This window comes from Antechinus flavipes, chromosome 4 (assembly GCF_016432865.1).
Source record: "Antechinus flavipes isolate AdamAnt ecotype Samford, QLD, Australia chromosome 4, AdamAnt_v2, whole genome shotgun sequence".
Lineage (NCBI taxonomy): Eukaryota > Metazoa > Chordata > Mammalia > Dasyuromorphia > Dasyuridae > Antechinus > Antechinus flavipes.
The window spans coordinates 392,252,777-392,264,432 of record NC_067401.1 but is presented as its reverse complement, the minus strand read 5'-3'; the positions used below and the strand labels follow the sequence as shown (position 1 = coordinate 392,264,432).

The following is an 11,656-nucleotide window of genomic DNA, read 5'->3' as shown; positions in this document are numbered from 1 at the left end:
AAGAAATACAAGAAATGTCGGGGAGATGGATTTAATAGGATCTGTCAGCTGTGAGTGTTGAGGACTGAAATTAAGAAGAGGGTGACTCCACCTTGACAAGAATGGTAGTGCCCTCAACAGAAATAGGAAGTTAGAACATGAAGAAGCAGATGTTACAGCGAATAAAGAACCAGAGCTTCAGAATGACCAAGATTCAAACTCTGCCTCTGATACCCTTGTCTGATGATCCTGTAAGTTACTTAAAATCTCGGTTTCCTAGACAACTACGAGTAAACTGTTTAACTGCTATTAACTAAACTCTTTAGTTGGTATTCTGTACACCAATAATATCGTAGTTCTCGACTAGTGGAAATTCCACATGCAAGATCTTAAGAATGGATTTCTCGCATTTTAAAACGTTTTCTAAAAATAGTGGACTGGCCTTCTGTTGGTAGTCATTTTTCTGAGGGGAGCAGAAAAGGTGTATGCATGCTAAAAAATTATTCATAGGGAGGTATCCTCTCAAAAGTAAGGCAGGTGGTCACTTCTAAGTCTCAGGCTCCTTGTTGATAAATGGGGTTGGAGGTTTGCACCTGCTAGGTTCCTCCCACTAAGTCTGGGGTGCGGGCTTCCTGGTCCGCGAGAAAGGACGATTTTAGAGAGGTTTGGAGTCAGGGGAAAGGGATTCAAACGGTGTCTTTGGGCTCGTGCCTTAACCTCTCCCGGCCTCAGTTTCCTCAACTGTGAAGTGAAAGGGGTGAGGGGTGGATGGTGCCCTCTAAGGCCCCTTCCGCTCTCAGGCCAGAAATCTCCCGGGTCCGCGCCCCGCCTCCCGCAGCCCTGCCGTGGCGGCCATGGTCACGGCCATGGCGGCGTGGCGGCTCCGGGCGGTGGCAGGGGGCTCCTCACTAGGGAATCGGCTCCCCCCCGGCTTCACGCTGTGCTCCGCATCCGGGCCAGAAGGCGGTGGCGGGGGCCGTAGCGGCGGCGGCGGTTCGGCAGCGCGGCCCCCGGAAGGTCCGGAAAGCACCAGGCCCGAGCGGTCCGAGAGCCCGGAGCTCACGACTGAGGAGCTACGGATCGCCCGGCTGCACACGGCTGCCTGCGCGGTGAGCTCCCTCCCTCCGCTTCTCTAGTCGGAGGCCGCGCGCCTGCGCCACCCCCGCACCCGCGTCCTCCCGGCTTCAGGCCGCGGCCCAGCCGGAGTCTGGGTGTGGGCGCGCAGAGGCGAGGAGGCGCCCTTCCGGGGCCCGGGCCACGGCGCAGCGTCTGGCCGTCCTGCTCCCCGCTCTAGCTTCGCTCTCCCGGTCCCCTCCCCAGGCCCGTCCCAGGAGGTGTCCGCAGGGCCCGGGCAGGGAGGAGACGCGGGCGCGCCTCGGTGCACCTGGGAAGGTGCAAGTAAGAGAAGGTGGGGAAAGCCGCTCTCCGCGAGCTGATTTATACAAGCCCAAAGCACCTCACTCTCTCTCTCCGTGTGTGGGGGAACGTGAGCCCACGTGGCTGTGGACCCAGAAGGCAAAGGAGGAGAAAAAGTTGCGTGTTTATTTCACGTGTAAAAACAAAACCCTTTGTGTTTTAGTGAGCAAGTGATGACATTGGTGCAGCAAGAATACAAAACATTCCCCAATACATCGTTTCACACCTAATCCAGAATGTATTCAAAGTAAGTGCTTCTCTCTTGTAGGAACAATCTCTTCCCTTGCCTCTTCTGCTTACCTTCCCCCGTTCAACATAAATAAGAATATTTGGAAGGAAGAATATTTGGAGAATCAGTAGACACTTAAACTCCATTTTAATGTACTGGGCCTTTTGATAAGTGTTTAAACCTGATGTCCAAGACAATCCTCTGAGAATTGCTGTAGTCAAAACTAGGGCATAGCCTATACGTGAATAAAGGTTCTCCCGCTACCTTTCCTTTCCTTTGGAAGATAATCCAAAGGACTGAGAGTCATTTACTCGAAATCGAGTAAGGATTTATTAATATTATTTATCAAAAGGGGACAAAAGGAAAGGTAGGCTGAGGAAGAACTATACTACTTCAAAACTTTACTTCTTTTGTAAAGGAATTAGTATATACTATATATACATGCAGACTTCCTCAGGGTTGCTTTTTTTAGGATAAAATTTCTTGCTTTAAAATGTTCTAATTACAAATTGCCTGGGATTGTCAACAAATTGTTGGCTATTTTGTTGTTTCATTTTTAAGGGTTGGAAATAACTTCTATTCTTTCCCACTTTATTCTAATATAGGTGAAGACAAGTTTTTATTATTATTATTATTATTATTATTATTATTATTTTAATAGCCACAGAAATCCAAAATGTGATGGTGCCTATCTCTCAGCTCTAAGTATTTTCTTTGACTCTTTCCCATGTCTAAAATGATATGCTTTCTTATTTCTGCCTATTAATTCGCTGTCTTCCTTTGATTCTCATCTAAAATCCTATCTTCAGTAAGAAGTCTTTCCCAACCCCTTTTATTTCTGGTGCTTTTCCTCTTTTTATTATTTAGTTTTTTATTGTGTAGAGTTTGTTTTTATGTATGTCTCCCCACTTGGAATGTGAGTTCCTTGAGGGCAGAAATTTATCTTTTGCCTTTTTTTTTTTTTTTTTTTTTGTTTCTTCGGTGCTTAGCCCAGTACCCCAGGCACTTAGGTGCTTAATAAATGTTTATTGACTGCCTACACCTAATGACTGAAAGTAACATTCCTTTTTATAAGAGAAAGTCACAGTTCTCAGTGTCCTGGCCCAAATGATTGTCAGAGAGTCCATAAGCAAAGCCAGTAGTGTCAGAGTTGTGATTTTTCTTAACAACAAACCAAGACTCCCTTAAAAACCTTGCTTCAAAGCTACAGGATAGAGAGCTTGCTCTGTCTTACTTTCCCTCTTTTGCTTTGATGATGTGAATCTTGCTCTTCATCCAAACTGTCAGCACCTCGGCTGCAGCTTCATCCACCCACCACCATTATGAAATTCATTTACTGAAGACAAATTAAATTCTTATGGACAAAGGTTCTCAACCAGAGTGGAAGGCACAGATCAAGAGTAATCTGTTAGGTTGCTGGGTGACCTTAGAAGGCTCCCAGAGGCTATTGAAAAGGGATGGCAGTAGAGAAAATGGGGGGAGGGAGTTGCTGCTGATTCCTAAACTTAAATCTAGTTTACAAAGTAAAGAAAGAAGAGATGATAAAGTGATCAACAGTCATGCCCTCTGTTTCCAAGAGGTCTTTCCTTGTGAGTATCAAGGATTTTGGAGGCATCCTGAATCTATTTTTTGGAATGGCTTGCTTTTTAATCCTCATTCTATCTACCTCTAAGACAAAGAATTACAATGCAGTTAACACTAGCTCTCTTTTATCTTTTCATCTAAAGGAGGAAAGGATACTTGAGGATTAAGTCAGCGTAAAATATTTAACATCAAAGATGATTATTTCTTTAAAATAATTTGAATGTTTCTGTTTCACATAAATAATTTGAATGTACCCCCCCCCAATACACATAACAAAGATATTTGAATGGCCTCTAAATGATTATGAAGGGCATTTCTTCTCAAGAATGAGTGGTTAAAAATTACTGCATGTCCACAGGACTATATTAAAATATCCAGAAAATGCCTATGAAAATGTGAGACCAGCATTATATTGAGGTACATATAGTTGAGTTCCACTCAGAGAGGCAGTGAGATTTACTTTTACTCTAAATCCCCATTTTACTAATTTTGCAAATTATACTGTATTTCTTTAGCATTGACTGTTAGGATAAGAGTAACTTTTGACCAAACAGCAGTTGAAAGTAGTTAAGTTTTAATATTTTATAAACTTGTTTCAAAATAAGTCATTAAAAAAAGCAAATGTAAAAAATATATAATGATATATAGCATATAAAATGTAATGAAGATTGTTAAATTACAGCATATGTTATGCTTCCTCTAGATCAGCTGTTTCTTCTCATTGGTATCTTTTCTGGAAATTTAAGTTCCTATATACAAATTTAAGTTGAACTTCACATTCAAGGAAGCTCTCTGGCACTTTGAAAGGATTATCCATTTTCTGAAGTATAAATTGTAAAGAGAGAAGTGTAAATTGCCCAGGGAAGCCAGATGAACAATACTTAAGTCATCATTGGGTGCAGTTGAGTTTTTGGTTTCTTATATTTAATTTCCTTTGATTTCCCCAAGTTGTGTATTTTCTCCTTCCATAATGTAAATAATGCAAAGTGACTCAAAAGCAGTTGTTAGTCATTAATGGGCTAAGTTCCAGGGAATATTTATAGAAAAATTATAGTCTCTTCTGAATAGAAAGTGAAGTGTGAATATGAAGATTATAGAGATTTCTAACATTTTAATTGTCTTATTATTTTTAAGGCTGGCCAACTAAACTATGTGGATCCAATCACTGGCTATTTAGTACTCACCAAAGTTGCCCATTTGCAGAGAGGGAATTGCTGCGGTTCTGCTTGCAGACACGTGAGTAGTAAACTCTCCCATTATTGCTGCTGCTTCCTTGTTTCTGTAACTTCGTAAATAGGTATTATTTGAAAAACAAATCAAATAAAAAAGCTAAATGAAACTACTGTACAATTTTCACAAGCTACTTTAGCCAAAGACAATGAAGTCCTTAAGGACCAATGAAGGACCTTTAAAGTTAATAGAATTTTGCCTGATTTCACCTGAACATCAGTTCTCTGAAATGCTGTGATTTGAAATTCGAAGGAGTTCATCATTACAGAGAAACTTTTTATTGTTTTTCAAGTTAAGTTGCATTCACTAAGCAACCCAAAGGGTAAATTGCTAAGAACCAGTATATTGCAGGCTATACTGTCTGAATTGAATGTTGAAAATTGACCAACCTTGTTTCTTGGCCTTGCTTTGGGTAATTGTTTTTTTTTCTTTCCTTCTTTCTCTACTTCCTTTTTCTTTCTTTTTCTATTTCTTTTTTCCTTTGGTTTTTTGTTTTTCTATTTCTTTTTACTTCCTTTTCCCTTCCCTTTCCTTTTTCTTCTTTCTTTCTTCCTCTTTCCTTTCCTTTCCTCTCCTTTCCTTTCCTTTCCTTTTTTCTTTTTTTCCTTTCCTTTCCGTTCTTTTTTCCTTTCCTTTCTGTTCCTTTCCCCTTTCCTTTCCTTTCCTTTTCTCTTGCCTTTCTCTAGAGTGGTTAGGAAATAGCAAAGAGACTGGATTATTGAAAAAAAAAAAAAAAGATTATTTCTTCCTTGATATATATATATGTTACAGTGTATATAGCAACACATGATATTTATTGATCAGGAAATCTAATTTTTTTTTTCTTTCAAACCAACAATTTTGTGATATTACCATGGGAGAAAGAAGCTATTTGGTGACTTTTCAAGTTGTATTAAAAAAAGAAAGAGATAAAGAACTTGATAATTCTAGGATAAATAAACAAATAGCAATTCTCAATTTAGAGGATAGGTTTTTACTCCAATCTGTTTATGCTCCAGGTTAAGACACATTATGATTCTGAGTTAAATACAAATTACTGTATGTTTTCAGTGAATTAAGAAAAAGATTCATTTAGGATAATGCATAAAAGCAAAGCATCAAGAAGAAAATATATGTATGATTTAGAGATATAAGGAGAATATTTTCATTGATGATCCATTTTAACCACTGAAAAAAGAGTATGAAACATTTGTGATAATTGTAGCCAGTATTCAAAAGCAAAAAATTAACTTGCCCATTTTTTTTGTCTCTGTCAATAGCTGTTTCAAGATAGAGTATATAAGATGGATAGGAATAAGGGGCCAAATAAACTGAAGTGATTGGAGGTTTTTTAAGGAGAGGGTTTGGACTGTAAAAACCCCTAAAATTCGAAGGAGCATTTAGGAAGTGGTTTCTTGGACACTAATTAGTACCATTTGCTTGAGGCTGCCATTATTTTTTCTTTAAGTCTGGAGGGCACGATAGATCAAATGAGCTGTATAACATCATTAACAATCTCCTTTTTCATCATAAGCAGCCTTGTAGTTTTTCATGCTGATTGTTTTTTTTTTTTAATGCAATAACGATTTATTTTATTTATTCTTCAGTGTCCATATGGCCAAATCAACGTTAAAGATCTATCGAAGAGGAAGCGATTCAACTCATTGTTTTATATTTAAGAATAATTTCAGTTTGTGTTTTCCTTGTAATAGCCTGCAAAATAAAATCCAATAAAAAGTCTAATCCAGAATTGTTATTTGTGGAAGCATTAATTTCCTTTTTATTGATGGTCTCTTAAAAAAAGTAATTAAGATTAAAACTAGCTGTTGTTTTTGTATGCTTGAGTGTTACAGAAGTAACACATCAATAGTTATTTTCCTGCTTTTAGCTTCATTACCAGACACATATGTTAAAGCAAGAAAATTACTGCTCCATTAAATAAATAGTGGCGATAAGGTCATATTGATAGTTCATGATTCTGTATATTACCTCAAAGCTTCCTACTATTTTTTAATATATATGTATATGATCCATCTGAGAAGGGTTGTTAGCTGCTGGTTAATGAAGTTTGAATCAATGCTTCACTTAATTTTTGTCTACAGGTACAAAAACATTGCCATAACCTTATTTTGTGTGGCATATGAGTGCCTAGGAAGTGCACTTTTTGCTATAGAATGACTCATCTTCCATCTGTTCTCTCAACAAAAACTAAATCATTGCCGCCTGGAGGTCAAGAATATAAAGATGAGAGAAGGATTTTTGATCATTCTCCCTTCTCTTTTGTGTAGAATTTTTATTTTCCCCATCCATTCTAGAAGCTCTTCGTTCCCCAAGGTTTGTCTATGGAGAAAACTCCCACTAATTCACAAGGAGTTTGAAGTGTGATGAAAAAGTGAATAGGATTTCACATAAGCAATCCCCTCCTCCTCCTCCCACCCCCCATCTTTCTGCATTGATCAGTGCCCAGGAGACCCAGGGGATCTTTCTTTATAGCTGGGAGTCCTAATGTAAAGCAAGAAATTTGCCAAGTTCATCTTGCCCACAAAACCAAGGTGTCTGAAAGTAGCTTCCGTGGCCCTTCCTAAAGGCATACCTATCCCTCAAATTTAGAGAAGTGTTCGGATGATATATATTCATTTGGCCTTCTCAATAACATCCTCTCTGAATGGTGGTGGGAAATCTACCCCTCAGGTCAGGGGTGAGAGTCGAACAAAGATTGCGTTTTGCCTCTTGTGTACCCGGGGCTTCTGAAGGGAACAACTCTTCCCTAAGAGTGGCTTAGCATTTCCAGAATATCTGACATGTTAGATTATTATTACTAGTTTACTTTCTAATGCCAAGAATAAGTTTCTTCTGGGTTTCCCATCAGTTTTGAAAAAACCCGAAGTATAATTCCTGCTTATTCTTCTGAGGACCAAGGCCTGTTTGTTATTGGATTTACTAGCTGCTGGGAGGGGGAGAGGGATTTCAGAAAGGTGAATAAATGTATCAGCCCCGAGCACTTGAGGGATCTGGTCTGGGGGAAAGGGAGGTAAGAGGAAGAGATTCTTTGCCGGGGGTGGGGAGGGAGAGAAAAAGGAAATAAAGGTTTTGTGAAAGCAACTTTCTCAATGGAATCCTCCCAGGCTTAGATACCTTTAGAGAGGCATCTATTTTCTCTTACTGAAGGGCTGTGTTGCTGTAGGTGTGGGCATAGGAAAGGAGAAGATACCTTAATCTCTCGTCAACTTCTCGTTGTCACTGGAGGACTCTAGCAGCTCGCCTTTGAGATGCTTCCCTAGAGAGGGCTCTGCTCTTGTGGACCGATGTCACTGTAACCTTCAGGAATCCGCTTCTGAAGAGTTTTGTGATGATATCTGCCCCGTTTTCATCCCCACTCCCACCCCCTCGCACACATTTACCAGGACCTTGGAAAGCTGAGGACTGCTATGTTCATTCTCCAGCTCTAGTTCTAGTAATGAGACAGTAGTCAGTAACACATCTGGTAAGGCAGTAGTGAGACCGCTCCCACATGAAACAGAATAGGGCCACATAAATGGGACTCACTTCAAGTGCTTGGAGCTATATTGTATTCACACGTTGTAAAGTAAAAATGAGGGCATATTACTGTGTGTTTGTACGGACACGTGTGGACACTTAGAAATACACACAGTCTAGCAAAACTTTATATTAAGCTGCTACTGCTATTTGAAGGTTTCTGAGCATTCCTTTTACCCCGTTGTGCAGGAAATCAAATGATCGTTTCTAAAATTCAGTGACCCCACAAAAGCTTGTTATTCTTATTGTCAGCCAGGAAAATCCTGCACCTTCAATTCACTTATTAGCTGGAGAATTTCCAGAATGAGGTCTAGTGGCGTTATCTGGGCAGCAATCATGTACTGTAACAATGAAATAGAACATGCTATTATTGAGACACGGCGCAGCAGGTGGCTTATTATGCTCTTGCATATTCCCCTTTCTCTTCCAACCATTTAGATGCTGGTAATTGAGGGGAGCAGAGGCGGAACTAATTTTATTTTCAGAGATTAAAATGTTGGCTTCCCAAGCCGTGTTTGGGGTTTGTTCCTGATGGGATAACTGATGATGACCATGGGAAGCGTGTGAGCTGCCCCCGTGACAATATTAGACAGCTTCCTCTAACCTGTATTCTGCTCTTCAAAGAGTCTGTCCCTGTGTTTGCCTCTACAACTATCCCCTGGCAGCACAAAATTGGCACAGACACAAACACCCGCCAGAAGAGACCACAGGACAGAGCCATGGTGCCAGGCAAGTGAAATATGGCTTGTTGGCATTACAGTGAATTCACTGGGAATCGAATGGATTTCTTATGTTGGCACAGAATCAACCTCAGTTTTTCTTTTCTTTCCATTTGCTGTCATATTCCCTTTCTACTCTCAGAATTAACTTTAGCCCCTGTGCTCTATTTAGAAATTGTCCTTGGCAGGCAAACTTAAACTCCTGGGAAAGAGTTTTTAAGTAGTAGGAACAAAACTCTTTAAAATCTTCACAATCTGTCCTGGTTCTGGGATAATTAAGTGAAACCCATTGGCACCATCTTTGAATCCAATCATAGCAAAGAGGTAAAGACTGATTGAATATTTGAATATTATTAATGGACTATACACAAGAGAAGGATTACTAATTTGCTCTGTACGGTTCCATATTGGCCACATTGAGTAGTGTGTCACTGTTTTCCTGGAAATTGGCTGGCAAAGGTTTCTAGTGCTTACTTTAGAACTGGAGACCCTCACCATTTATGGCTCTGTTCTCCCCCAGTGCACCCAGGCTTAAATACGCTAGGTGGAGATGAACAAAGGTAAGGAGTCTTCTCCTAAATGTAATACCCTTTGAGTTCTAATGTCATTCACCTTGCTATCTTCATTCAAGATGTTTGAATCGGCCAAACGTAAGAACCTTGGGCACTTCGAAGATTCCCCTCTCTTTAACTCCTGATTAGGATCCAAATGGGATGGGGAGGTTAACAGATCAAAGAACTTTGTGTGAGGAGAGAAGAGAAAGAAAAAGGGGATGGAGAGGAAGAAAGGTAAGCCAATGGGATTTTCTGTTAAATCTAGCTGCTTGACTAGAAATAGGCATTCAGTTCACCCTGCCCCAAGGTTGAGTGACAGCTCCAGTTCTAAGTGCTGGAAGTAAAGGAGAGAATCAAGAATCAGCTGGCTTTCTGATTCTCCTCCCCTAAAAGATGTTGCTGAACCTCTCCCAGAGATAATGTCCTGTCTTTGGTTGATTTTCTTAGCCTTGGTTGATTTCAGAAGGTCCATTCCTATAGGAGGTACCAAAGAAAATTTAATCTGATAGGCCCCTCTGGATGGAAACTGTCTATTTCAGCCAACGTTCTGAAGCTCATTAACACAGTTTGTCACTTGGAATAAAAGAGGTTGGTTAGATATGCTAAAGAGCCTCATTGTTTGGCTGGGCTAAGGAGAAAAGAGAGAAGAGTGGGGGTGGCTGGCACTGTCACATGGAAAAACATTAAAGAAGGCAGCCAATCTCTCTGCCCCTACAACAACCACAAATATGATGATCCTCCCAATAATTCTCTCCGAAATCCCCGCCCCTTTCTTCGAGGGGAAAAAAAAATCTGTAAATAACGGGTGAAAGGGACATCTTTTTCTAGTTTATCCCTTCAACTTCCTGGTGGACTTTGCTTAGGTCTGCCTAAAACCAGGCAGAGCCTCTGTTAGGAACCTGAAATCAGGTAAAACCAACCAACCAAACAAATTCTCCACCAGAGGGTGGGTGCCTATTGTTCAGTTAGTTGGACGCTTGTCACTGGACTATAGCTTTTGCAAGGATGATTTCCATTCATCCTGGCATCCGATTTTATCCTAATGGGTTAAATTGGATTCACTTTGCTGATTACCCTGCCTCTGACTTTCTAGCGAGACAATGCCAAAATCACACGAGGGTTTGTGGGCTACAGCTCCCTTCGGATACATCAGGAGATCAGATCGCATCAGATCAATTCAGATTGGAATTCTTTTAAAGGAACCTAGAATGTCGGAGACGGGGTGGGAGACAGAGAGGAGAGGGGAGAAATGGGGAATTCGGTAAGGGAAGGAGGAGAAAGTGGAAGACTTATTTAGCAGTGGTCAAACTACCCATAAATGCTGCCTCCCATTCATCTTCTTCCATGTACTTACTATGTGAGAAGTTATTGCTGGAAACATCTTAAGACAGGGGTATAAGAAAGAAAATCCGAGCTCCTGGCCTGGAGATACAGGTTGCTCAGAAAGACTCCAGATATAGCATTCTGCAAATTTCTAAAGATCCTCTTTATTAGTTTCATTTACAGCAGACTCCCCCATTAACACTTTACTTGATTACTGACGGCTTGAAAAAACTGAACACCCTTGTTCAGAGCTAACATCTCGATCTACAGTGGGCTCTTTGCTTTCCCCCTCCCTTTTATTTCCTTTCCCCCCCTCCCTCTTTTTCCTTTATTCCTCCTTTTTCTCCTTTTTCCCTCAGTCACGATTTAGAAACAAACAGAAAATAAAAGACAGGTGGAAAAGCCTGGCAGAGGAGGTCAGAGGTGAGAACTGCACATCAATTCCATGTTCGAGGTTGCAATAGGAGAGAGAAAAGAGGGAGGAGAGACAGAGAGACACGTAGAGGACAGACATAGAGACAGAGATAGGAGAAGGGAGGGAGGGAGAAGAGAGAGAGAGAAAGAGAGAGAGAGAGAGAGAGAGAGAGAGAGAGAGAGAGAGAGAGAGAGAGAGAGAGAGAGAGAGAGAGAGAGAGAGAGAGAGTTGTCTTCCCACCCAGCAGTTTTGTTTATTTTGATTTAACAGAGGTACCTTGGTGAGAAACGAAGAACAACACCCATTTGTTACTGGCAGGTTTATAGTCGCCGTCTCTCTAGATTCTTTCCCTTACTAAGGAGTCAGGTTTTGGGGGAACACCTGAGTACTCAAGGTAAGATTACGCCAGGTTTTTTTTTTTTTTTTTTTTTTTTTTAAATCTCCTGCTTTTCCTGTAGCTGCGGGTGAATGCCGTTGTGTGTCATCCCCCTTTTAACAGCACAGGATGGCCGATTCCCCTAGTGTAATCTCAGGCAAACGTCTAGTGTCTTTTCCCCGCCTCCCATCAGCTTCAGAAGACTGAGCCTTTCTAGATCCTAAAGGGGAAAAGCCTCATTTGCTAGGGAGCTGCATCCTTCACCTGAGTTTGCGGTTGACTGCAGCTAGAGGTTGTGACTGTGATTACTAGCGT

The 11,656-nt window shown here is 40.9% G+C and overlaps 1 protein-coding gene across 2 annotated transcripts; it reads left to right on the top strand.

Annotated features, from left to right (window-relative positions):
- Positions 1-489: 489 nt before the first annotated feature.
- On the top strand, positions 490-6,167 carry C4H1orf53 (chromosome 4 C1orf53 homolog). 2 transcript variants are annotated; one of them, XR_007953811.1, is made up of 3 exons: positions 490-1,088; positions 1,559-1,642; positions 4,343-4,440. XR_007953811.1 is itself a non-coding variant. In XM_051998711.1 (3 exons), the coding sequence occupies exons 1-3, from the start codon at positions 834-836 to the stop codon at positions 6,094-6,096; spliced, it is 429 nt and encodes a 142-aa protein (XP_051854671.1). In that variant the 5' UTR covers positions 594-833; the 3' UTR covers positions 6,097-6,167. The 2 variants fall into 2 exon arrangements, 1 of the variants encoding a protein (XP_051854671.1); XM_051998711.1 differs by lacking the exon at positions 1,559-1,642 and adding an exon at positions 6,025-6,167 and having other exon boundaries at positions 594-1,088; positions 4,343-4,444.
- The last annotated feature ends 5,489 nt before the right edge of the window (positions 6,168-11,656 follow it).

Coding starts and splice junctions, on each gene's coding strand:
- C4H1orf53 (XM_051998711.1), top strand. CDS start 834: ATGGTCACGGCCATGGCGGCGTGGCGGCTCCGGGCGGTGGCAGGGGGC. Junction 1,089..4,342: donor TGCACACGGCTGCCTGCGCG/GTGAGCTCCCTC, acceptor ATTATTTTTAAG/GCTGGCCAACTAAACTATGT. Junction 4,445..6,024: donor GCGGTTCTGCTTGCAGACAC/GTGAGTAGTAAA, acceptor TTTATTCTTCAG/TGTCCATATGGCCAAATCAA.